General features: G+C 45.0%; 1 protein-coding gene and 1 pseudogene across 4 annotated transcripts; both read left to right on the forward strand.

Annotated features, from left to right (window-relative positions):
• Window positions 1-959, forward strand: LOC120380154 (annotated as a pseudogene).
• Window positions 960-5684: 4725 nt separating this feature from the next.
• On the forward strand, window positions 5685-26288 carry LOC120381233 (olfactory receptor 11A1-like). 4 transcript variants are annotated; one of them, XM_039499391.1, is made up of 6 exons: window positions 5685-5823; window positions 12674-12729; window positions 13717-13810; window positions 18763-19526; window positions 23582-23657; window positions 26021-26288. In XM_039499391.1, the coding sequence occupies exons 4-6, from the start codon at window positions 18774-18776 to the stop codon at window positions 26062-26064; spliced, it is 873 nt and encodes a 290-aa protein (XP_039355325.1). In that variant the 5' UTR covers window positions 5685-5823; window positions 12674-12729; window positions 13717-13810; window positions 18763-18773; the 3' UTR covers window positions 26065-26288. The 4 variants fall into 4 exon arrangements, 3 of the variants coding, with proteins under 3 accessions (XP_039355325.1, XP_039355324.1, XP_039355323.1); XM_039499390.1 differs by lacking the exon at window positions 26021-26288 and having other exon boundaries at window positions 23582-24978; XR_005587985.1 differs by lacking the exons at window positions 18763-19526; window positions 26021-26288 and having other exon boundaries at window positions 23582-23715.
• The last annotated feature ends 1100 nt before the right edge of the window (window positions 26289-27388 follow it).

Genomic DNA, 27388 nt, shown 5'->3' on the forward strand with positions numbered 1-27388 from the left:
ATGGCCAATGGGACAATCATGGCCAAATTCATCCTTATGGGACTTTCCAATTGCCCAGCCATTTGCTTCTCTCTTTTTGGTGCCTTTCTGTTGATGTACTTCATAACCCTCACTGGAAATGGCCTCAACATCCTAGCCATAGGGACCAAGGCTAAGCTGCACAACCCACTGGACTTCTTCCTCCACAACTTCTCCTTGTTAGACATCTGCTGCCCCCACTGCTACCATGCCCAAGATGCTGGAAAACCTCTTGTCAGAGAGCAACATAATTTCCTTCACTGGCTGCATGTTGCAGGTCAACTTCCTGGTGGCTGTAGCAGGGAGGGAGATTTTCCTCCTGGCAGTGATGACCTACAACTGGTACGTGGCCATGTGTAACCCTTTGCGGTACATGGTCATTAGGAACAAGAGACTCTGTGTTCTGATGACGAACGGGAACGTGGGTCACCAGATTCCTCAACTCCCTCCTGCACACAGTGCCTACCTTGCCCCTGCCTTTCTGCCACTCCCACAAAGTCAACCAATATTCCTTTGACATTCCCCCATTGCTGGCTTCATCCTGCACTTCCATGTACCTCAGAGAGATGGTGGCCCTCGTTGTAGGGGGGATATTCAATGTGGGCACCTTTCTGGTCATCCTGCTCTCCCACATCCAAACCCTCTGGACCATCCAGTCAGCCGAGGGCAAACACAAGACCTTCTCCACTTGCACCTTGCACCTCATGGTGGTACATCAGTTCTACAGCACCACCGTTTTCAGCTACTTTCGCTGTTCATCCAACCCCTTACTGGATCAGGACAGGCTGGTGGCCATGCTGTATGGAGTCTTCACCCCCATGCTGACCCCCGTTACCTACAGCATGCAGAACATGGAAGTAAAAGAGGTTTTGAGGAGAGTGATGGGTCGTAAATGTCAGGGAATAGGCATTTTGGGCACCCCTTTGCGGACTCTGTGGTGACTTTCACTGGGGCACTGGTCAGCCTTGGAATGAGATTTTCAGAGCCACCAAAGGCATTTGGATGTGCAGTTCCCATCAAATGCGATGGAAATTTTGCCTCCAAATCCATGGGTAACTCTGAAAATCTCCGCTTGGGGGTCCCAATTCCACTGATGTCACAGGGCTAGATTCTGGACTTCTCACTCAGGGCCTGGTTCCCCACTGTGCTACTACAGGTTTATGTCTATATGACTCCATTGAATATGGATGGAGTTACACAGCCCAAAGTGGAACAAAGCAGTGGTAATTCAGGCCCATTAGATAATGACTTACAGCTGTGATTTTCAAAGGAATCTAGAGGAATTAGGTGACCAATCCTTTAAATTTTTAGTAGGAATTGGATTCCTGACTCCCTTTGGCCCATTTGAAAATCCAAGCCTCACTAAACAAATGGTCCCATAGATTTCAATTGCACTTGGAGAGCAAGGACCTCATCCTGCATTTTACCTTCAGTGGGGCACCAACCATGGGGCAGGATTCCATCCTAGCAGAACAGCTGGTGGGATCTGCCACACTCCCCAGTCTGAATAAGGGTGGTAGAAAACGGGTTGTCAGTTTGCCCTGGTCTACACTAAGGTCAGGGGTCGAACTAGGGTACGCGAATTCAGCTACGTGAATAACGTAGCTGAATTCGAACTACCCTAGTTCGACTTACTTACCGTCCAGACGCTGCGGAAGCGAACTCCGCGGCTCCAAGGTCGACTCCGGCAACTCCTCCTGCCACGGTGGAGTACCGGAGTTCGAACTAGCGCTTCCGGGGTTCGAACTATCGCATCTAGATCAGACGCGATAGTTCGAACTCCAAGCAGTCGAACTCGCTGCGTCGACCCAGCAGGTAAGTGTAAACCTGCCCTTTGAGCCAAGTCCTTATTCCAGCAGAGCGTTGACTTTCTTGAGTGTAGATTGAGTCAAACATCTTGTGATTAGTTCTCATTAGTTTTGAACCTTGATTAGTAAATTCACAGTAAATTAAAGTGGTTTTTTTAAATTAACAATATGTAAAAAGTCATGGCAACAATAGGTCAGTCATTCTAATTTCCTACATATGTGTCAGGGAAGTACTTTCGGTTTAAATGGTGCCTTGGGTTAAGCGCTGTTAATTGGTTGAAGGTACTTTTGGTCAATAATGTCTATTGGGCTTTTGGAATTCATGAGATAATATATGAGAACCTAATTCTCTACAACAGAGCTGGCCAAAAATGTCCAACAAAAAAAATTGCATTGGAAAATTAGGGTTTAATCAATTTTTTGTTTTACTTTTTTATTTACAGAAATATTTCATTGAAATTGTTCCTTTTCCAGACTTTCAACACCATTTTTTCTTCTGGAAAAAAACCCTGAACATTTGTTGTTATTTCTGAAATTATTTGTTTCAAAACTGTGGGATTTTCTGCACTTCCTGTCTGTTTTCCAACTTGCAAATGTTACTTAAGTTGAGCATGTAATTAGCATTTTTCACTTTTCCCACCTGGAAATTTTTGGAAAATGGTAAAGTATGAGAGACAGGGTGACACAAAATCTTTCCCACATTTTCAACATTTTTCACACTGGAGTTTCCAGATGGAATTTGTCAAATGGGAATTTTTCCTGTAAAAATTGTCATGGGAAAAATCCTACTTTTCCAATGAACTGTAACAATCACAAGTGTAGAGCCTGGTGCACATTGCCCTGTGACATCAGTAGAGTGCCACTGATTTACACCAGTTGAAGATTTGGCCCACCGTGCTTCATATCTGCTTGTCAACGAGATGTTTTTGCTTTAACACAAAGTCCAAAATTCTGCCTGTTGACATACAACTTCAATATATCTGATCACTTAGAAAACAAAATTACAAAAATAAAGAAAATGATGTGGCTTGTCTTCCTTTCAGTGTTTTAAATGGTGCTTATTTTGCAAATAATTGCATCTCTGCAGTGCCTTCCACTGAAAGCTCTCAGATCCATTTCTACAGACATTAGTGAATGAAACTTTCCAAGGCTCCTCTGATATACACAATGGAGCTGGTCAGAAAATGGGGATGGAATATTACTAAAGTGATCATGAGTTCCACCCTCAGGCTGTTTTTCCTCCAAACTTCATTTGACTGCTATTTTCCAACCATCTCTATTACCCCTTAGTGTAATGTAAAGATGTGACTATGAAGAACATTCTACACATGGATAATTAACTGAGTCATATAAACCAGTTTATTGGGGCTGGTCAAAAAATTTCCATCAAAACTTCTTCCAAACAACTTGGAGTTTGATTAAATAACATTTGTCATGGAAAGTACATTCTTCCCTTGCAAATTATTGATTTTTCATCAGAAAATTGAAACCCACCAAACAAAAACAAAAATTGTAGAGGGTGGCAGTTTTTGTTTGAAAATGTTTCAGTTTTCAGCAGTTTTTGGCCAAAAATTGTTCCGTCTTCAGCTGAAAGTTTTTAGATTTATGATTGTTGAAAATTGAAAAATAATTGATTTGGTCATAAAGTCAAAAAATTCCCAAAACAAAAACATGTTCTACCAGCTGTACAGACTGTTTGTTTGTCAAAACCTGTGTGACATGGTGAGGAATGAGAGGTTGATACTGAGGCCTGGTCTACACTATGAGTTTATATCGAATTTAGCAGCGTTATACCGCATTAACCCTGCACCCATACACACAACGAAGCCCTTTATATCGATATAAAGGGCTCTTAATACTGATATCTGTACTCCTCCCCGATGAGGAGAGTAGCACTGAAATTGGTATTGCCATTTCAAATTAGGGTTAGTGTGGCCGCAATTCGACGGTATTGGCCTCCAGGAGCTATCCCACAGTGCATCATTGTGACCACTCTGGACAGCAGTCTGAACTCGGATGCACTGGCCAGGTAGACAGGAAAAGCCCCGCAAACTTTTGAATTTCATTTCCTGTTTGCCCATCGTGGAGCACCGATCAGCACTGCTGACCATGCAGTCCCAGAATCAAAAAAGACCTCCAGCATGGACCATACGGGAGATACTGAATCTGATCTCTGTATGGGGAGATGAATCTGTTCTATCAGAACTCCGTTCCAAAAGATGAAATGCCAAAGCATTTGAAAAAATCTCCAAGGCTATGAGAGAGAGAGGCCACAACAAGGACTCAACACAGTGCTGCGTGAAACTTGATGGAGCCCATTTAGCCTTTTTTCACTGTCACCATATGTCTACTGGATGCTGCTGACAGACACGGTACTGCAGTGCTACACAGCAGCATCCCCTTGCCTTTTGCAAGTTAGCAGAAATGGTTACCAGCTCTACTGTACTGTCTGCTGCTTTGGAAATTGGCAATGACGGTTACCAGTCCTATTGTACCGTCTGCTGCTGTCATGGGTGCTCCTGGCTGGCCTCAGTGAGGTCAGCCGGGGGCGCATGGACAAAAATGGGAATGACTCCTCATGTCATTCCCTTCTTTAAGTTTTGTCTAAAGGTAGAGTCAGTCCTGCCTAGAATATCAGGCAAGTCTACTAAAGAACCAGAGAGGCAAACAGCCGCTCCATGTCAGAGTCCCAGACATCCCGCAGAAATGATGAGCTGCATGCCATTCTAGGGGTGCCCCTACAACTACCCCACCCGTTGCTTCCCTCCTCCCCCACCCTTTCTGGGCTACCGTGGCAGTTATCCCCCCATTGTGTGATGAAGTAATAAAGAATGCATGAAAAAGAAACAACACTGACTTTATTGCGTCTGCAATCAGAGATAAAACGGGGGTGGGGGAGGCAGCCTCCAGCTGCTATGATATTCCAGGCAGGACTGAATCTCCATTAGATATTAAAGGGGTGGTGGGGAGGGGAGCACAGCCTCCAGCTGCTATGATATTCCAGGTAGGACTGAATCTCCATGAGACAAAGCTTAAAGAAGGGAATGACCGGGACTCATTCCAATTTTTGCCCAGGCGCCCCCGGCCGACCTCACTGAGGCTGGCCAGGAGCACTCACGGGATGATGATGATGGATATCAGTCATATTGTACCATCTGCCATCAGGAAGGCAAGGCAAGGGGATGCTGCTGTGTAGCGCTGCAGCAACGCGTCTGCCAGCAGCATCCAGTAGACATACGGTGACATTGAAAAAAGGCGAGAAATGATTTTTCCCTTTTCTTTCATGGGTGGGGGAGAGGGGCTGACAACATATAACCTGAACCACCTGGGACAATGTTTTTGACCCTTCAGGCATTGGAAGCTCAGCCAAGAATGCAAATGGTTTTCAGAGAGTGCGGGAACTGTGGGATTGACATACCCTGAGTGATTCTTCTGTATTTCCAAAGTCTCATAGATGATAGTCAAGTATTTTCTTCTTTTGTTCCATCCCTTGCATGCAGAAGACTGAGATTTTTCAGAGGCCCCTGTAAGATTTGGATGATTCCCATCAGTTTTGAGAACTGGGCTTCCAAATTCCTAAAGCAACTTCAAGAATTTCAATCATTGTCTTCTCCACAAACTGAGTCAACAGTTAAAGTGGTACCCCTTTTGTGTGTAGAAAAGACCATCTTCACCCAGGAATTTGCACCCATTTAACTAAATCAGGGCTTGTCTACATGGTGAGTTTTACTGGATTATATTGTGTATTTGGTTGTCGTGGTAATAGAATCTTGTGTTGCTATGGCAACAGAGTCAAATTATTAGGGGATAGCTCAGCCTGTTTGGCTGGCTGTTGGTTAGTTCTGTGTGTAGCAATAAATGGCTGCTCCCAGGGTTTACAGCTCTCGGTGTCTCCAGTGATTTCTTCCTAAAGCTATTGCCCCCAAGGATATAACAACATGGCGAAGAGGATGGGATCTCTGTGCTGTCCCAGCAACAGAAGGAAGTAGAAGTTAAGGTACAAAAACAAACAAACAAACCTTGTTTGCTGCTGGGAGAGGGTGAGAACTGGCTTGTTTGCTCTGACTGTGCAAACAGAAACTAAAATCATAGCTACACTTACAGGGCCACTGGAACCTTTTGAGGAGACTCTAGTGCAATGACATGTGTATACTGAGCGTTTTGAGCTTTTTGTTATTGCAAATAACATTATAGAAGAGAAGAAGGTGCCAATATTTTTAACTGTTGTAGGGGCTAAGACCTACTCCCTGCTACGCAGCTTACTACATCCTGTTAAGCCAGAGACCAAATCTTATAGTGACATTGTGGAAATCCTGGGGCCCCATTTTTCTCCAAAACCACTGGAAATTGATGAAAGATACAGGTTCCACAAAAGAGACCAGAAAGAAGACGAAACAGTTGTACAATTTGTAGCAACTTTGAGAAAGCTTGGAGAACACTGTGAATTTAAGGAGATGTTAAATGAGGCCTTATGTGACAGGTTAGTGTGTGGCCTGCACAGTGAAGCTATACGGAAGCGCCTGTTGACAGAGGCTCACCTTACCTTACAGAAGGCCATTGAAATTGCTGTCTCCATGGAACTGGCTACAAAGGAGGCACAATCCATCGGTGCATCCCCTAGGGTTCATAAGGTGTCACAAGAACCTACCCACAAAACTGGGGGGAGTCAGGAATGTTACCACTGTGGTAAGCCGGGTCACTCTGCATCAGAATGCTGGTGCAAGGACCTGGTGTGTCGACACTGTGGCAAAAAGGGACACATTGAGTGTGCCTGTAAACAAAAGAAAAAGAGGCCTGTGGTCTGGCCGACCAAAAAGGGAAATCTGCATACCCTAGAGCAGACCCAGGATGACCAAGGAGATACCTCCTCACAAGAAGAAGAGCCACTCCACATTTTGTCTTTGGCAGTGGGTTCACATGAATATTGGGTAACCCCGTTGTTGGACAGAAAACCTATACGCATGGAACTGGACACTGGTGCAGCCATTTTGCTGGTCTCAGAGACTGTGTATAAAGAAAAGCTACAGCATCTTCCACTTAAAGCAACAAAAACAGTGCTGAAGACATATATGGGAGAAGCTGTGCCCATGTTGGGCACTACTGATGTTAAGGTGGAGCTCAATGGACAGGCTGCTAAATTGCCACTATTTGTGGTGAGAGGTAACTACCCAGCCTTAATGGGTAGGTTTTGGCTTAGGAAGATCCAGCTGAATTGGGCAGAAGTGCACCGAGTGACTAAAGAAGAAACCAGTCTGACCACTATACTAAGGAAACATGCTGCTGTTTTTGGAGAGGATCTGGGAAGTATGAAGGGAATCACTGTGACATTGAACATTAAACCTGGCAGTCAGCCAAAATATCTGAAAGCCAGAACTGTGCCATATGCCATCAGGCTGAAAGTCAAAGCGGACCTGGAGCGCCTGGTCACAAATAGAGTCCTAATACCAGTTACCCATAGCCCATGGGCAACTTCTATTGTTCCAACAGTGAAGAAAGATGGCTCCCTCCGGATTTGCGGTGATTTTAAAGTCACTGTCAAGCCAGTGTTATGTGCAGAGCAATACCCACTTCCCCGCATCAATGACCTCTTCGCAGGCCTGGCTGGGGGACAAAAGTTCAGTAAGATTGATTTGAGTCAAGCATATTTACAGATGCACGTTGATGAAAAGTCCCAAGAGCTGTTGACTATTGTGACGCATAAGGGTCTTTATCAATACTGTCGCCTACCTTTCGGAATAACATCTGCTCCCGCCCTGTTCCAGAGGGCTATGGACCAGATCTTGTGTGGCTTGCCAGGAGTCCACTGCTATCTGGATGACATCTTGATCACTCGAAGGAATGAGGAGGATCATCTAAAGAATTTAGAGGCTACCCTACAAAGACTGGAAGAGTATGGACTGCGAGTCCGCAAAGACAAGTGTGAATTCTTCCAGCCCTCTGTTGAATATTTGGGACACATCATTGATGCTACAGGTCTTCGTAAGGCCCCTGCCAAAGTTAAGGCTATTGTGGAGGCTCCCCCTCCTCTAAATGTTAGCCAGCTTCACCCATTTCTAGGACTATTGAACTATTATGGAAAGTTTATCTCACAGTTAGCCACACTGCTAAAACCACTCCATGAACTTCTTGGGCAGAACAAGGCCTGGAAGTGGACTGAAGCCTGTGATGTTGCATTTAACAAAGCTAAGGATGCATTGCTAAATTCTGAAGTTCTGATGCACTTTGATCCATCCTTACCCCTACAGTTGGCCTGCGATGCATCCCCTTATGGAGTGGGAGCAGTCGTGTCACACATTATGCCATCAGGAGAAGAGAGACCTATTGCTTTTGCTTCACGCACTCTAAGCAAAGCGGAAATGAACTATGCCCAAATCGAACGTGAGGCATTGGGAATCGTTTTCAGAATTCGGAAGTTTCATCAGTACCTTTTCAGATGGAAGTTTACTCTTCTCACTGACCATCAACCCCTGACTTCAATTTTTGGACCCCACACAGGCATTCCCCCATTAGCTGCTAGTCGTATGCAACAGTGGGCATTGTTGCTTTCCGCACACACATATGAAATCAAATATAGGAAATCCACTCTGCACGGCAATGCGGATGGTCTCTCACGGCTGCCGTTGCCAGTCAACCATCGAGATATTGCCCAGAAGGAAATCTTTTACTTTGAACAAGTAGAGAATACACCTATCACCGCTATTCAAGTAAAGAAGGCAACTCGAGTTGACCCAATATTGTCCCAAGTTATGGACCTGGTGATGCATGGAACATCTCGGCGAACCTCTCTGGTCTCACCTGACCTTGTTACCTACATGTCCAGGAGGACGGAGTTATCAATCCAATCTGGTTGTTTGTTGTGGGGGAGACATGTCATTATCCCACCACCACTGAGATCACAGATGTTAGAACAGCTCCATTCCGCTGTGGAATAGTGCGCATGAAGGAAATTTCATGAAGCTATTTTTGGTGGCCTGGGTTGGACAGTGCTATTGCAGAGAAGGCAAGAGCTTGTATGTCATGTCAGGGTGTGAGGAATGCACCCCAGTGGGCACCCCTACATCCATGGGACTGGCCTGAAAAACTGTGGCAACATATTCACGTTGACTTTGCTGGCCCCCTTGAAGGAAGCATGTTCTTGGTGGTGGTAGATGCCCATTCTAAATGGCCAGAAGTCTCTATAATGCAGTCCACTACTGCAGAGAGTACTATCCAAAAACTCCAAGGACTCTTTAGTCGTTTCGGTCTGCCAGAACTTGTGAATGACAACGGACCGCAGTTCGTCTCTCAGGAGTTTCAAAAGTTTATTAAGGTAAATGGGATACACCACATCATGTCAGCACCATATCATCCATCCACCAATGGATTAGCTGAAAGATTTGTGCAGACAATGAAACAAGCCTTGAAATTGGAAAGGGGACAATTATCCATTCAAAAGCATCTGGACACCTTCTTACTATCCTACAGAAACACACCTCATGCTATGACCAAGGCATCCCCGGTCTTCCTAATGATGGGATGACAGCTGCGCACTTGCTTTGATCTGCTGAAACCTTCTGAACCCCGACAAATTGTGCTACGTCAGCAGCAAGATCAAGTCATCAGGCGTGCACCCAGAGCAAAAGACCGAACCTTTTGTCAGGGACAGCCGGTTTTGGCTTAGAATTATACTTCTGGAGCTAAATGGGTTCCTGCCACTGTCATCGCTCAAACGGGACCTATTTCCTACACTGTCCGGACTGCAGAGGATCTGACCTGGCGGCGACATGTAGATCAGCTGCTGCCAGGTCATACCAGTCCTCAGGACACATCGTCAGTAGAGTTGCCTGACTTCACCACCTCCAGCAAGACACCGAATCAAGAGTCACCTGTTCCTGACTTTCCCCCTCCATTACTGCGGGCGGCAGAGATACCCCTCTGCCCGGCATGAGCTGATACCCCATCCTCACCCCTTTGCCCTACGAACCCTGAGCCCATTGTCAGGGCCGCGCCCACGACACTTTCAGGTGCAACCACACCAGAAGTTCGCCGTAATCCGCCTAGAGACAGAAGGCCTCCTCAGCGGCTGGATCTTTAGCTAGGCAAACCCAAGGTTATGGGGCAAAATAATCCACGCGGTTTAGCCGGGAATGGAGGCAGTCTACCCTCCTTCTCTAGTTAGTGTTTGTTATATTTTGGGGACATTCTTATTAATGGGGGAGGAATATGTTGTGTATTTGGTTGTCATGGTGAGAGAATCTTGTGTTGCTATGGCAAATGAGTCAGATTATTAGGGGATAGCCCAGCCTGTTTGGCTGGCTGTTGGTTAGTTCTGTGTGTAGCAATAAATGGCTGCTCGCAGGGTCTACAGCTCTCGGTGTCTCCAGTGATTTCTTCCTAAAGCTATTGCCCCCAAGGATATAACAGATTGGAAATTTCATCTGATTTATTTCAAGCAGCACAACCCCCAATTGTGTACACTCTTATTTTCTTTTAAGAGTACCTTCTTTGGTTTAGTTTAAGTCGATTAGGAACAAATTTGAGCTTAAAAAATGGAAAGGGCTCAGAAAAGGGCTACGTGTAGCCTGATTTAGGGTGTACTGATAATATTAATTTGGATAATATGGGAATTTAGTTTATTAATGTAATTGTATTTTATTTTAATAATAATAATAATAATTAATAATAATAATTAGCATGGGTTTAGGCTCGCCAGTCTGTTTGATCAGAAGATAACAGTTCTTGTCCTGAATCAGGCTTCACAGAATTAATAAAGGACCCTCGGGGGTATGACAGGAAGCTCACACTGAGACAGATGTAGCCTTAAAGACTTTTTATTAAAATCAATAACAGTAAGTAAAAGGTAAAATACTCAAGAGTTACAAAGTTACAATTGCATTACTGCTATTCATAAGATACATATGAGAATATAGTATTATATATGCAACAAAGCTTTGGTTAAGATACTCACACCCTTCCTTGATAACCTGGTGGTAAGAGACACAGGACCAGCCTTGCAGTTCAGGTTTCTCAATTCCTGAGTGAGGGATGCAGTGCTTAGAAAATGCTAAAAGCTGTTAAAGCTGACTAGGGTTTACTTGGCTATCTTAAACTTACATCAAAACCTAATAAACAAAGAATAAAACTTAGGGAAACCAAGCTTAGTCTAGTTCCCTAGAAACTTAAAGTTTAAGAAGAACAAGTTTAGCCTACAAATAGTAGCAGTCATCGTAGATAGATAGAGTGGAAGAAGTAAGTGAGAAATGGAGATAGAGAGAAATGAAGATCTAAAGCTAGTAAGAAAATGGAGAAACTGGAGCTCCTCTATTGAGGTGGTTACCTTTTTTATAGGGCAAATACCAGACCTTCTTTCTCTTATGCCCAAATTTCATTCCTCACCCACAGAAATGTTAGGGTACACTTACGCCATAGGCTAGTATGTATGTGCGTATTGATGACAGGTATGTACGCACATCAGTCTCTTGTGGTGTACTTGTTAAGTCTGTGGGAAAACCCCCCATGCCATTTGTCATTGTCTATCAGTCTAAATGAAAGGTCATAGACATGGGCGTGGGTACTCATCTATTTAAGTAACAAGATATAGGTCAACTTTGCTTTCTGAATAAAAGGTCTTAATCTAGATTTGCTAACTTTGCTTTAGCTTAACATACAGGATATGGCCTGTAGGTCTCTTGCATTATAGCCAAACTTATTTTAATATAAATCTCTAAACCTAATACAATACATCAAATAAAATATATCTATCTATCTATCTATCTATATATATATACACAAGCAGGTTAGTCCTATAGGCTACATACGAGAATATTTCAAGGCCCGGAAAACCTGCCTTCCAGTGAGAGATTTAAGAAGCTCCATCTGTTTAGTTTATCCAAGGGAAGATTAAGAGTAGAAGTGGTCCAGAATTGTTCTGCAAAACGTTTTTCCAGTCATAAAATGCCAACTCGTCAAAATCAAAACTTCACTGAAAGTTATCCCAGTTCTGCTTATGTTTCTCACACAGAAACACGAGCCTAGAGTAGCCAATCGTGGATGTTGGTGATGTTACTTCAAGTTCTTACTATCAGGCATTTTTTTTTTTTACCAATCAGCATACTTAATTATTGGAACCATTTATCTAGCGAAGTGGTGAATTCTCCATTGCTTGGAGTCTTTACATCAAGACTGATTTCTTGTCATTGCCCTGTGCTTTGCAGGAGGTCAGAGATGATTTATTAATGAGCCCTTCTTCCCTTACAATTTATGAATGAGCTACTCATGCCCTGCAATAAGTGTGTCCACGCTGGAGTTTGCACCAGTCAGACTAAACCAGTTTAATGAAACTAAACCAGTTTAATGAAAATGCTGCACGTTTGTGTGTAGAGAAGGCCTCAGTTTAAAAACAACTGAAGTTAAACCCAGAGCTATTTCTATGTGTGGACAAGGCTTGGAAAACAGAGAGAACATACAAGTACTTAAAAAACATTTGACGTCAATACAACTTTCCAGTTCCCATGAGATGTAAAGCTGATTTAATGAGCCCATCTGAGATCCAGAGCTCTGAGCAGTTCAAGGACTCTGTCCCCAAATGCCTTGATTTCATGTATAAAGAGCATACTCTGCAAACTGCACGTGTGGTCATAACGAGATCCAGCATGTTAGACTTCTATCTCTCCCACAGGCAGTAGGTTTGGTAACAGTAACCTCCAATAGCTCTGGAATACGCTTTGGTTCTACTACCTGGAACTACCTCTGATTTCAATCGGATCTCTTTGTTCAATGAAATTAGATCTCATTAAAAGATTGGCTACTGGTATTCATTCCTGAATTGTTCTCTTGTTCGTTTATTTTTCTATTTTCGTGTAAATTAGGAGAGGAAACTGATGCAATGATGCCAATACCCTGAACATTGCCCAGGACTGATCAGGTAAGTGCATGTTATTTATATTCTATTGCACCAGGTGAGATGTGCCAGAAGGAAATTATGGCAAAAGAGACTATTCTTCAATTTTTGCCATTTTCCAAAGTGACCCTATAATTTTGGGTTCCTTGTATTTTGAGTGCCCAACTTCACACAGGGGCAAAGCATGGTAAAGCCATTGCTTTCCTTGTAGAATCTGACCTGAGAATTGTCTAAGTGAGGAACCAATGAAAAATCTGAATCTATAGACAATTTACTAAATTATAATAGACTCTAATTCTGACCTTCATTTCACCCGCTTTGCATGAATATAACTTCATTCTTGGTTGCTGCAGCACCTTCCTCTCTGACCTCCCAGACACGCACATTAACCCCTAAACTCCTCTTTCTTTCGCATAACATTGGTCATGTAATCCCCCTATGAGTCCTTCCCTTGGCTTTCCAGCCAATATTGTATCGTATTGACGCTTCTTGTCACTGCCTTCAAAGCCCTACATAGCTCTGCCCCTCCCTCATGATCTTCTTTGTCTAGCCTCCCAGCCTCACCCACCCTCTGGTTGGATTCTCACCCGGTCACTTTCCTGCCATGTTCCATGCAGCCACCGATTCCTAGTCCAGCCTCCCCGAGCTCTTCCAACCCTCTTCACATACGAGTCCCTCTTCAACCCCCAGCTCTGTGTTTGCTGAATCTTGTTGCTATAGCTACATACATGAGTGAAAATTGTATGCGTGTTGCCTCTGGTTATTCCCCTTCACCTCACCTCTGCCTACTTGCCTGTCCTTATATTGGAAGTTACTCCAAGCAGGAATTGTCCTTCTGAGGTGTTTGGAGAGTGCCCAACACACTGTGCTTATCTGAACCTCTAGGCTCCTAATTGCCTTTGAAAATTTGTCCTTTCAGTTCTTTGGAACATTTCACCCCCTCTCTAGCCACCCGAGGAGAACATAAAATTCAAGTACAATTGTCTCTGATCCAGCTGTATTTTTTCTCAGATTTAGAATCCACATCATCCCTCCACCAGCATTGGATGCTACACCACGGTCTCACCCAGACCAGATTTTCCACCAAGTGCCTTATAATTGACAGGTAAGTGTTGATAAAAGCATAAGAATGGCCATACTGGCGCAGACAAATGGTCTATCTAGCTCAGTATCTTGTCTTCCGACAGTGGCCAATGCCAGATGCCCCAGAGGGAATGAACAGAACAGGTAATCATCAAGTGATCCGCTGCACATTGAGTGGATGTTGTCAGAGAACTATCCACAATTATGCCAAGATCTCTTTCTTGAGTGGTAACAGCTAATTTAGACCCCATCATTTTATATGTATAGTTGGGATTATGTTTTCCAATGTGCATAGCTTTGCATTTATCAATATTAAATTTCATCTGCCATTTTGTTGCCCAGTCACCAGGTTTTGTGAGATCCCTTTGTAACTCTTCACAGTCAGTTTTAGACTTAACTTGAGTAGTTTTGCATTGTCTGAAAATGTTACCCCTTTTTCAGATCGTTTATGTATATGTTGAGCAGCACTGGTCCCAGTACAGACCTCTTGGGGACATCACTATTTACCTCTGCATCTGAAAACTGACCATTTATTCCTACCCTTTGTTTCCTATCTTTTAAACAGTTACTGATCCATTAGAAGACCTTCCCTCTTCCCCCCTGGCAGCTTACTTTGTTTAAGAGCCTTTGACCTTGTCAAAGACTTTCTGAAAATCTAAGTACACTATATTCACTGGTGACAGGTTTCAGATTGGTAACTGTGTTAGTCTGTATCAGCAAAAACAGCGAGGAGCCTAAGGTGCCACAAGGACTGCTCATTGTTTATATTCACTGGATCACCCTTGTGCACGGGCCTGTTGGCCCCCTCAAAGAATTCTAGTAGATTGGTGAGGCATGATTTCCCTTTACAAAAACCATGTTGACTCTTCATCTATGTTTCTAAGAATTCTGTTATTTACTATAGTTTCAAACAATTTTCCCGGTACTGACATTAGGCTTACTGGCCAGTCATTGCCTGGATTGGCTCTGGAGCCTTTTTTAAAAATTAATATCACATTAGCTATCCTCCAGTCATCTGGTACAAAATGATTTAAATGATAGGTTACATACCATAGTTAGTAGTTCTACAATTTCACATATGTGTTCCTTCAGAACTCTTGGGTGAATACCGTCTGGTCCTGGTCGACTTGTTACTGTTTAGTTTGTCAATTTGTTCCAAGACCTCCTTTAATGACACCTCAATCTGGGACATTTCCTCAGATTTATCACCTAAAAAGAATGGCTCAGGTTTGGGAATCTCCCTCACATCCTCAGCAGTGAAGACTGATGCAAAGAGCTCATTTAGTTTCTCTGCAATGGCCTTATCTTCCTTGAGTGTTCCTTTAGCATCTCGATCACCAGTGGCTCCACTGGTTGTTTAACAGACTTCCTGCATCTGATGTATTTTAAAAAAAATTGCTGTTACTTTTTGAGTCTTTGCCTAGCTGTTCTTCAAATTCATTTTTGGCCTTTCTAATTATATTTTTACACTTCATTTGCCAGAGTTTATGCTCCTTTCTATTTTCCTCAATAGACTTTAACTTCCACTTTTTAAAGGATGCCTTTTTGCCACTCACTGCTTCTTTTACTTTGTTGTTTAGCTATGGTGGCACCTTTTTGGTCCTTTTAATATATTTTTTAATTTGGGATATACATTTAAATTGGGTTTATATTATGGTGTCTTTAAAAAGTTTACATGCATTTTTGGCACTGTGCCTTTCAATTTCTGTTTAACTAACTTCCTCATTTTTGTGTAGTCCCCCTTTCTGAAGTTAAATAATCCCATGAGTGCAGGGGACTCTCGAGGTCCCTTCCAGTCCTATGATTCTATGATGGGCTGCAGTGGTGTTTTCCCCCTCCCCCACAGGGATGTTAAATTAAATTATGTTATAGTCACTATTACCAAGCGGTTCAGCTATATTCACTTCTTGGACCAGATCCTGTGATCCCTTTAGGACTAGGACTGTCGATTAATTACAGTTAACTCACACGATTAACTCCAAAAAAGTAATGGTGATTAAAAAATTAATCGTGATGAATCGCAGTTTTAATCGCACTGTTAAACAATCAATAATTTTCAAACAATTGAAATTTATTAAATATTTTGGATGTTTTTCTACATTTTCATATATATTGTATTCTGTGTTGTAAATGAAATCAAAGTAAACAAACTTGTTTCCCTAAGTGATTGGCTGAACAAGAACTAATTCTTGTTCAGCCAATCACTAAGGGAAACAAGTTTGTGGACTTGTAGACTCTGACGTTTTACATTGTTTTGTTTTTTAGTGCAGTTATGTAACAAAAAAAATCTATAGTTATAAGTTCAACTTTCACAATAAAGACATTGCACTACAGTACTTGTATTAGGAGAATTGAAAAATACTATTTCTTTTGTTTATTACAGTGCAAATATTTGTAATCAAAAATAAATATAAAGTGAGCACTGTACACTTTGTATTCTGTGTTGTATGCATGCATCCGATGAAGTGGGTATTCACCCACGAAAGCTCATGCTCCAATATGTCTGTTAGTCTATAAGGTGCCACAGGACTCTTTGCTGCTTTTACAGATCCAGACTAACATGGCTACCCCTCTGATATGTGTTCTAATTGAAATCAATATATTTGAAAATGTAGAAAATATTCAAAACTATTGAAATAAATGGCATTCTATTATTTTTAACAGTGCAATTAATCGCAATTCATTTTTTTAATTGCTGGACAGCCCTATTTAGGACTAAATCAAGAATTGCCTCTCCCCTTGTATGATCCAGGACTAGCTGCTCCAAGAAGAAGTCATATATGGTGTCAAGAAACTTTGTCTCTGTGTCCTGTCCTGAGGTGACACATACCCAATCAATATGGGGATAGTTGAAATCCCTCAATATTATTGAGTTTTTTATTTTTATAGCCTCTCTAATCTCCCTGAGTATTCCAGGGTCACCATCACCATCCTGGTCAGGTGGTCAGTAATATATCCCTACTTCTATATTCTTATTATTCAAGCATGGAATTACTATCCATAGAGATTCTCTGGTACAATTTGGTTCATTTAAGATTTTTCCTTCATTTGATTCTAAGCTTTGTTTCACATATAGTGCCACTCCCCCACCAGCACGACCTGTTCTGTCCTTCCAATATATTTTGTACTCTGGTATTATTGTGTCCCACTGATTATCCTCATTCCATTAAGTTTCTGTGATGCCTATTATATCAATATCCTCATTAAATACAAGGCACTCTAGCTCACCCATCTTATTATTTAGGCTTCTAGCATTTGATAGAGGTATGTTTGACTGGAATGTTTCAGGAAGGGGTTTTCAGAGGAAATGAAATGAGTTAGGCATCCAAATCCCATTGGTCTGGGTGTCTGAATCCCTTAGGCTTAATTTCTCCAGCTTCCCCACTAGCATATTTCTTGTTTATTTTATTTTATTTTAAAGAAAATTACAAGAAAGCAAGAGTTACATGCAGAGCACCTGTGGTGATGGAAAGGGGCAGGAAAAGCTAAACTAATTTGTCCTTGTGATTATCATACATTCATCAATTTTTATGGCCAGCTCGGACCACGAGGATTTTCTAGTCCGACGTCCTTCATTGCACAGATTTGGTGTAAAACGACGTGGGTCCAGTTACAGCACAATGGAGCTGGGGTGATTTTCACCAGCTCCGGGTCCTGCCATGTGTTTGATGCTGATGTTTCTCTGTTATTTATTTATTTATTTTGATGGGTACAAAAATAGAAAGTCTTGGGTGCCCGGACACAAACCTGTGCCATGCAGCCCATCATCCTCAGCCATGGAATTTGAAGTTGCTTTTGGATGTAGCTCTGGATTCTCACCCCTCTTCCCAAAGCTTTAGGGATCAAGGGATCAGATCAAAAATTTTAATAACACTTCCTCTCTTTGTCTCCTCCTGTTCACTTCTTAATTCCAACACCGCAACTGGAAAGCCACTTGGAATCACTCTCTGTGACCTCTTTCACTCTTCCAATACTTCTTAATTGTAAAGCTGTGCCCCCCATGTGGGTAGGTTGTACCCCAGAGGTGCTGAAATGCTAAAAACAGTAACAATTTCAATTCGGTGAGACTTCATCAGCACGGAACAGAGCTTCATCTTTCTTGCTTCATTTGTGGTGTGAAAAGGGGTCATTTAAAATAGTTCCTTTGCAGAGCTGAACTAAATTTAGTTACAAGGGGCCAGGTGTTTTTTAATGCTTTTAGGCTTCTAAAGATGCAGATAAGGTGCCTACTGGAATTTTTCAAATGCACTTAGGCACCTAACTCCCATTGATTATAATGGGAGTTAGGCACTTAAACTGCTTTGTGTCATTGTCAATCCCACTAAGCAACTATCTGCATCTTTAGGTGCCTAAATGCCTTTGGAACTCTGATCCCCGATTTTTTATTTAAAATAAAGAGAATTATTGACAGTTCACATTATGTTCTTGCACAAATATTAAGAGTGGTTGGTGACTAATTAAAAGGTCTGGGGACCCAGCAGAACTGAGTCAGTGTAGATCATAATGCTCAGGGAGTTACAGATGAGGTTTATATAGTTTAATGTGAGTTGCCTGCCAAACTCCTACATGCCCACAGCATGTAAATATATAGGTGGGGATATTCAAAGGGCCCTAATAGACTTGGATGCTCAATTAATGTGAACTTGGCGTCCAAATACCCTAGGCAGCTTTGGAAAATCTCATCCACTGATCTGTGACAGTTCCATGGGTGATTGTTCCTCTCATTTTGGTCCATTTGGCCCATCTTTCCTTGAATAGCTCCATGACTAATCTAATACGGGTAGTAAGACATTCCATTTCTCTCAGTTTGTCAGTGGTGGTCAACCTTCCTCCAGTTGATGGTGTTTGGTTTTGCGACCACAGTGATGAAAGCCATTCATTGACGTAGGACTGCATTATAAAGGCTGGTCTAGTCCCCGAATTGTTCTCGTTTATTGTCTTTTGTGCTTGACTGGTGCACTGTGCTTTCTCTAGACACTGCGCACATGGCAGATGTTGAGAGGGGAAACCAAAGCGACGTTACAGAATTCATCCTCCGCGGGTTCAGGATCCTCTACCCATTCCAGATCGGTCCCTTTGTGCTGGTTCTGCTAACGTATTTCACCACTGTGGCTGGGAACACCCTGATCATTGTCACCATTCTGGTTGACCGAGGCCTTCACACCCCCATGTATTTCTTCCTGGGGAACTTGTCCTTCTTGGATATCTGGTACACGTCCAACATCGTCCCCAAAATGCTGCAAGGTTTCCTGGCTGAAAAGGGTGTGGTGATCTCCTTCAGTGGCTGTGTCATGCAGCTTTATATCTTTGGCTCCCAGGCAGCCACTGAGATCCTCCTGCTAACGGTGATGGCCTACGATCGCTACTTGGCAATATGCAACCCGCTGCGTTACACGGCCCTCATGAATGCGAGGGTGTGCGTCGAGCTGGCTTCCTGCTCTTGGCTGGGTGGCTTCCTCTTCAACCCAGTGATAATGGCCTGGATTTACAGGCTACGTTTCTGTGGCCCTAATGAAATCAACCATTTCTTCTGTGACTTCATGCCCCTGGTCAAGCTGTCATGCAGTGACACCCACCTGATCACCTTAGCAGCATTCTTACTCTCCTCTACAGCCACCCTGATCCCCTTCCTGCTAACCCTGACATCCTACGCATTCATCATCACAGCAATAGTAAAAAACCCTTCCAGCACTGGGAGGCGGAAGGCCTTCTCCACCTGCACCTCCCACCTTATCGTGGTCAGTACTTTCTATGGGGCTCTGGCCATGGTCTACATGGTGCCGACGGCCAGCGCAGCCATCAACCTAAACAAAATATTCTCCCTTCTCTACAGCCTGGTCACCCCATTGCTCAACCCCCTGGTCTACTCCTTGAGAAACAAGGACGTTAATGATGCCCTGAGGACAATGGCCACTAGACTGCTGGATTTTCGAAGGAGATAGAGCCAAAAAGGGAGTGTGAGGGATTTAAAAATGAAAACTACAGTAGAACCTCAGAGTTATGAACCCTTCGGGAATGAAGGTTGTTCGTAACTCTGACATGTTCGTAACTCTGAACACAACATTATGGTGGTTCTTTCAAAAGTTTACAACTGAACATTGACTTAATACAGCTTGGAAACTTTACTGTGCAGAATTAAAATGCTGCTTTCCCTTTAATTTTTTTAGTAGTTGATGTTTAACACAGCACTGTACTGTATTTGCTTTTCTTTCCCCTCTGCTGCTGCCTGATGGGGTACTTTCAGTTCTAAACGAGGTGTGTGGTTGACCAGTCAGTTCATAAGTCTGAAGTTCTATTGTCCTGGGCCGCATTCCCACCTGGTGTAAACTGACATAACCCTATTTGAATCAGTGGAACTGTGCAAGTTAGTACTAGCTGCAGAGCTGGTCCATGCCCCTCCCATCCCGCCCCCCAGATTTAACAGATAAGACAATCCCATGTTGTACTCTAGCTGCATCCTTAGCATAGAATCCTTGTCAAGGAGTTACTGGTCTACCTCTGCCCAGTGCCTATCACTCCACATGCTGCATTTGCCCTCCATGGACAACAGTAACCTAGGGTTTGCTGTCCATCAGGACAAGGGATGATTATGGGGCAGATTTGTAAAGGTGTTTAGGTGCCTGAGGATTCAGGTAAGACACCTAGTGGGGTTTTTGAGAATAGCATCTGTTGATTTCAATGAGAGTTAGACACCTAGGTGTTAGAGGGCTTTCCCTCAACCCTCCCACTTCCCTGGTTCTTGTCACGCAGACAGCAAGCAGCAAAAGACCAGAAGTCTGAAGCCAGGACAAAGCGATGTTTATGGGGGTTAGTTTCCAAGCAAGCATATTCCAAAGCCCTTCGCACCAGTCGGGCTTATCTCTATACAGTAACTCCTCACTTTAAGTCATCTCGGTTAACGTTGTTTTGTTGTTATGTTGCTGATCAATTAGGGAACATGCTCATTTAAAGTTGTGCAGTGCTCCACTCTTACATTGTTTGGCTGCCTGCTTTCTTCACAGCTGGCAGTCTCCCTACGCTCCCCCTCCCCACACCGCCTCCCACCCGCCGGCAGACCCCACAGATCAGTGCCTTCCCCCTCCTCCGCTGCCTCCTGCCCACAGCAATCAGCTGGTTTATGGCGTTTTGGGGTCAGGAGAGAGGGGGGAGTTGCGAGGACTCGGCGTGCAGGCTCCCCCTCCCTCCCCTCCCTTCTAAACACTGCAAGCCAGCTGATTGCCCCGGGCAGGAGGCGGGGGAAGGAGAGGGAGCCTGCAAGCCAAGTCCTCACTCCTCCCCCCTCCCTCCTGCCCCTAAAACGCCGCAAGCCAGCTGATTGCCCCGGGTAGGTGGGAGTGGGGAGGAGCGAGGACTCAGCGCACCTCCTCCGTCCCTCCCCTGCCTTCTGCCCACAGCAATCAGCTGGCTTGTGGCGTTTGGGGGGCAGGAGGGAGGAGGAAGGAGCGAGGACTTGGCGTGCAGGCTCCCCCTCCCTCCTGCCCAGGGCAATCAGCTGGCTTACGGTGTTTAGAAGGGAGGGGAGGGAGGGGGAGGAACGAGGACGCAGCATGGGAAGTAAAGGAGGAGGAGATGGGGGGAGAAGAGGCAAGTCAAGGATGGGGGCTTGGGGGAAGGGGGGAGTGGGTGAGCTAAGGGATGAGCCCCCCGCCCCGGTGCTTGCAGAGTAGGGGAAGCTGCCACTGCTGCGCAATGTGCTTCTCTGAGCCTACAGCACCTTCAGCCTCTTTGCCTGTGTCATCTCCAGTGCCAGTGGGCTGTGCCTGTGTGGGGAAAGGTGGGGACCTCCCAACTATAGTACAGTACCTGTATTAAATTGCTTGTTTAAAATGTATATAAAGCCTTTTATCTGGCAAAAAAAATATTTCCCTGGAACCTAATCCCCCTTATTTACATTAATTCTTATGGGGAAATTGGATTTGCTTAACATCATTTCACTTAAAGTTGCATTTTTCAGGAACATAACTACAACGTTAAGTGAGCAGTTATTGTACGCCGATAGAGTCTGTTCCCCAGTGTTCCCTTCCCGGCTCCGGCACCGCAGCGCGTTCACCCCGCAACCCCCGTCCCAGCTCCGATGCCGCAGAGCGTTCACCCCGCGTCCCGCTTCCCGGCTTCGGCGCCGCAGAGCATTCACCCCGCGACCCCCTTCCCAGCTCCAGCGCCGCAGAGCATTCACCTCGCGTACCCTTCCCGCTCCGACGCCGCAGAGCATTCACCTCGCGTCCCCCTTCCCGATTCCAGCACCGCAGAGCGTTCACCTCGTGTCCCCTTCCCGGCTCCGACGCCGCAGAGCGTTCACCCCGCGTCCCCCTTCCTGGCTCCAACGCCGCAGAGCGTTCACCTCATGTCCCCCTTCCCAACTCCGGCACCACAGAGCGTTCACCTCGTGTCCTCTTCCCGGCTCCAACGCCGCAGAGCATTCACCCCGCGTCCCCCTTCCTGGCTCCAATGCCACAGAGCATTCACCCCGCATCCCCCTTCCCAGCTCCAGTGCCTCAGAGCGTTCACCCCGCATTCCCCTTCCCAGCTCCGGTGCCGCAGAGCTTTCACCTCGCATCCCCTTCCCGGTTCCGACACCGTAGAGCATTCACCCCGCGTCCCCCTTCCTGGCTCCAATGCCACAGAGCGTTCACCCCGCATCCCCCTTCCCGGCTCCGGCGCCGCAGAGTGTTCACCCCGCGTCCGCCTTCCTGGCTCCAATGCCACAGAGCGTTCACCCCGCACCCCCCTTCCCAGCTCCGACGCCACAGAGCGTTCACCCCGCGTCTGCCTTCCCGGCTCCGGCGCCGCAGAGCTTTCACCTCGCGTCCCCCTTCCTCTCTCTGACGCCGCAGAGCGTTCACCCCGCGTCCCCCTTCCTGGCTCCGGCGCCGCAGAGCATTCACCCTGCATCCCCCTTCCAGGCTCCAATGCCACAGAGCGTTCACCCCGCATCCCCCTTCCCGGCTCCGGCGCCGCAGAGCGTTCACCCCGCGTCCGCCTTCCTGGCTCCAATGCCACAGAGCGTTCACCCTGCGTCCCCCTTCCCAGCTCTGACACCACAGAGTCTTGCCTGTGTCCCTAGTCCCTGATCCTTATTCCCTGTTCCCGTCCCCCCCTTCCCCACAGCAAACATGATTCTAATTTCCCTTCCATTTCCTGTTTGACCCCAGTTTATATAGTGATATTCTCAGCTATATATTAACCAATTATTTTACTGAAATTTAACTAACCAATCCTAACACATTGTAACATAATTCTCTAACCAATTATATCCCACTACCCTAATTAACTTATACCTAGCAAAATTAATTATACAGCAGACAGAAACAAATAGAGAAGCAGACAGATTAACAACAGGAAAGTGGGGTCCATAAAGATAAAACAATACAGCAATGAGGGTTTCACAGCCACAACCACTGATAAGCGATTTCTTGCCAGACAGGATGCTATCTTAAGATCTGTTTCTTTATCTGGTGGTGATGGGCACTATCAGGACAGGATCATCTTCCTAACAGCCCAATACCCCCTTATTTCAATGTGACCGGTTTGGGATGTGAAGTTGTGACCACACGTTTCCCAGCTTATGGCTGCCCCTGCTGCTTAGCCAAAGGCCTTAGCCTAAGAACAAGGCCTCAGACTGTCCTAGTGAGACAAGGCCCATACACAGGTGGACTGTGATTTTGATTCTTTGTTTTATACCCCTGTAACCAGCTAAGTGATAAAAATACACCTAAGTTCCTAAAGTACAGGCCTTTACAGGCAGGCCTGACTATCTGTATTCTAACACTCCACCCCTTTCTTTTTCTTTCAGGATCCTCCTGCCCAGGTACCCCTGGAAAAGAATAGGACATATGGCGACACATTTCCTGATAGGGCCAGACATCAAGGTGGAATGTGTCGATGCTTCATCTGTCCCACTGCCCCTTGTGCAGTAGAATGCCCTGCACCTTCTCTCGTACGGGCAGACCACACCTATTCCAATTAGTGTTCCAGACTTCCCATTATAGTGGGCCCGAGAAGGTTGGGTCCCAGTTGTCTAGTACACTGGGAGGAGGGCCTATTACATTACTTATATATGACAATTAGTGGCTGTACCTTGTGGGTCTGTGCCCCCCTTAACCACCGCAGTATACATTGCAAAATTAGCATACTTAACAATAGGCCATTAGCCACAATAATCCCCAGTAATATTGTCAGCCCTGTCCATTGTAATATAGTCCAGCATCCGAGCCACCACCAGAAACACTGCTTCACCTCCTCTGACAGGGTTAAAACCCTGTTAATGCCATCCTGAAGCGTATATTTGAAATGGCAGTTGCAGAGATCTGTGCCTGCAGGTTTCGCAGGCTTTTGTCCATATCATGAGTCCACTGACTATTCACAGAAAAATGAGGTATTGTCCAAACCAGCTCGACCACTTGGTATGGAATTGGGTAGTATGCACTGGTTCAGTTGTTCACAGCAATGAGTTCCACAGATCCATTTGTGCACCGAAGTCCCGATGGCAGCGTATAAATCTGCATAATTGTGCCAGAGGCTGCTGCACTTGTGTCCCCAAGTGTTGTGTACATTCCCAAACACCCCATGCTCCTAATGGCCTCCATTTGCAACAGGCCATTAATTCTGCCCCTCCATGGCCATTGAGGAGGGACACATTCAAATATTGTCTCTGGACAAACAATTACTTAACTGAATTATTGTCCATTTTACACCATTCCATCTTCCCCATCTATCTCCCCGTGGCTCCCAGCGAGCTCCTCCCTTTCTCATTATTCCCATAGGGCTCATGGGGACCATGTTAGTAGCCATCCCGTTCCAAGGTACCACAGTAACTATTACACAGGTGCTAGCCCCAGAGTTGAGCATTTTGTATCCCCATACACACCTCCCCCTCCCAAGTTAGCCCTTTGAAGCCATCCTCCACCCATGTCATGAGGTTTCCTGTCCATTGAGTTAGCCGCAGGCTCACCTTTGCCACCCTTTTTCATCCCCTTGCGATTGCAGACAGCTTTTGTGCCCGTAGCTCATTGATTTGCTGCTGCAATTTCACATTTTGGCTCATCAGTTACTTAGTTACCCAACAGTCCCTCAGACTTCATACACCCAACCCTGTGTTTCCTGCTGCCCACAAATCCCTTTTCCAGTGACAATTCCATGAATGTCCCCTCACCCCCCAACCCCCAATTAAATTGTTGCTTCAACCCTTCTATGTATGAATTGCAGTTGGGGTATACCCAGTCCACCCACCATTCTCTGGGGTGCACCACCCATGTTATGGACTGGAAAGACATGTTGAAAAGTGCTGGTTGCACCCGCTCCCACAGTGGCTCCCATGCATTCACTCATCAGGAAGTATTTCCGGCTCCAGGCTGCAGCCAGCTTAGATCAGGATTCTTCCAGCTTGGCATCCATATTGCCTGCAGGGGTTACATTCTGCAAAGCGGTTAAATTGTCATACCCAGCATCACAGGGGAGACTGTATGCCCAGTGTGATGTGTACATGACAACTGCATGTCCAGGGAGTTTCCTCTGTGGAGGTACCATTATGATTACACATGGTAACATCACACCCTAACTGTGGAACCCCATAATCCAAACACCCCAGGAGACCAGAGGGTTATATGGTTTCTGGGCCCTCTGTGACAAACCTCATGTACAAATGACTGTGTTTTCCACTGTCATTTCTGTCCATTAGGACAAGGGATGATCATGGGCCAGATTTGTAAAGGTGTTTAGGTGCCTGAGGATTCAGGTAAGACACCTAGTGGGGGTTTTCAGAATAGCATCTGTTGATTTCAATTGGAGTTCGACACCTAGGCACATTTGGAAATCCCATAGTGTGTCCACACAGCGAGAGTTAGAGCCATAGAAATGCCGGGCTGGAAGGGACTTCAACAGTCCTACCCCCTGTGCTGAAGCAAGACTGATATATCTAGGTCAGCTGCAAGAGACATCTGTCCAGCCTGTTCTTAAAAACCTCCAGTGACAAGGACTCCACAGCCTGCTGTGGCTTTGATCATTTTTGTTGCTCTCCTCTGGACTCTCGCCAATTTGTCCAAATCTTTCCTTAAGTGTGGCACCCAGAATGGGACCCAGCTCTGCAGCTGAGACTTCCCCAGTGCCGAGTGGAGCAGAACAACGACTTCCCATGTCTTCCATATGACGATCCTGTTAACACACCCTAGAATGAGATTAGCCTTTTTCGCATCTGCATCACACTCTTGATTCATGTTCCATTTGTGACCCACAGGAACCTCCAGATCCTTGTCCGCAGTGCTGCTCCCTGGCCAGTGATTCCCCAGTTATAGCTGTTCCTGACTAACTCCCTGCATAGACCTGCCCTTAAGGCTGAGTTCAGCACTTAAAGAAAGGATTCAGCTGCCTCTATTTGCCTGGGAAGTGCAACGTATTCTCCTCAAACTTGCAGCCTTGGGTCTCTGGCTGGTAATAAAGTGCCAGAGCCTCAGCATAGCTCCCTTTCAGTCAACCGTCCAACAGTGTAAATTGGCATCAGTCCATTGGAGACAGTAGGCCAGACCCTCCGCCGGTGTGAAGCAGCATCACACCCGTGAAGTCACTGTAACTCTGATTTACAGCAGTGGAGGATCTGGCTTGTGATTTACACTGTGGGTCAGATTTTAAAAGCTGTGTCAAGGATTGTGATGCCCAATTTCCATTAAAAGTGTTCTCTCCAGCCATTTACCTTCTTTATTTAATTAGCTTTGGAATTCTGCGGGCTGCAATAGACAGATACAATTATACAATATACGAAGGGATTAATCCTTTTATTAATTGGATTCATCCCTTTATTAATAACAGATCAGGATGAATATCATTAACCGATTCCCAGAAATATTTTCTCAGAAATTGAACTGAGTTCACATCCATCCAGACTTGCCTGAATAAAGATTCATTTGGAATTAATTGTTGTTGTTGTTGTTTTTCTTAATTACTGTGGGAACTGACAAAGGTTGCAGAACTGGGGCCTCGTTCTGCTCAGTGTTATCCACAGACTGTGCCCCTGAAGAGCATACACTCCAAAAAGACTTGAATTTGCCCTTGATCAGCCAGGTGGAAGGACGGTACAGTGGTTGGCATCCTATGTCCAGAGGTGGAACATTCAGGTTCAATGTATTGCTCTACCATGGACTGTGTGTGTGACCTTGGGGCAAATTGCTTGGTCTCTGTGGGCCAGATTTTCATAAGGATTTGGGTACATATGCTGCTTGGATGAATTTTTTAAATCCTGCCAGGAGCTAGATTCACTAAGGGTTTTAAGCACCTACCTGCCACCTTAGAGTATCTACTGGGGGAACCAATATTTGATAACGGGCTCTTCAACCTAGCAGAGAAAGGTTCTAACATCATCCAATGGTGGGAAGTCGAAGCTAGACACATTCAGACTAGAAATAAAGCATAAATGTGTAAGAGTGGGGGGAATTAACCATTGGAACAGTTTAACAAAGGGTGCAGAGGATTCTCAATCACTGACAATTTATAAACCAAGATTGGACGTTTTTCTAAGAGATCTGCTCTAGGAATTATTGTGGGGCAGGTTTCTGGCCTCTGTTATACAGGAGGTCAGACTAGATGATCATAATGGTCCCTTCTGGCCTAG

Source organism: Mauremys reevesii, linkage group 13 (genome assembly GCF_016161935.1).
Source record: "Mauremys reevesii isolate NIE-2019 linkage group 13, ASM1616193v1, whole genome shotgun sequence".
Taxonomy (NCBI): domain Eukaryota; kingdom Metazoa; phylum Chordata; order Testudines; family Geoemydidae; genus Mauremys; species Mauremys reevesii.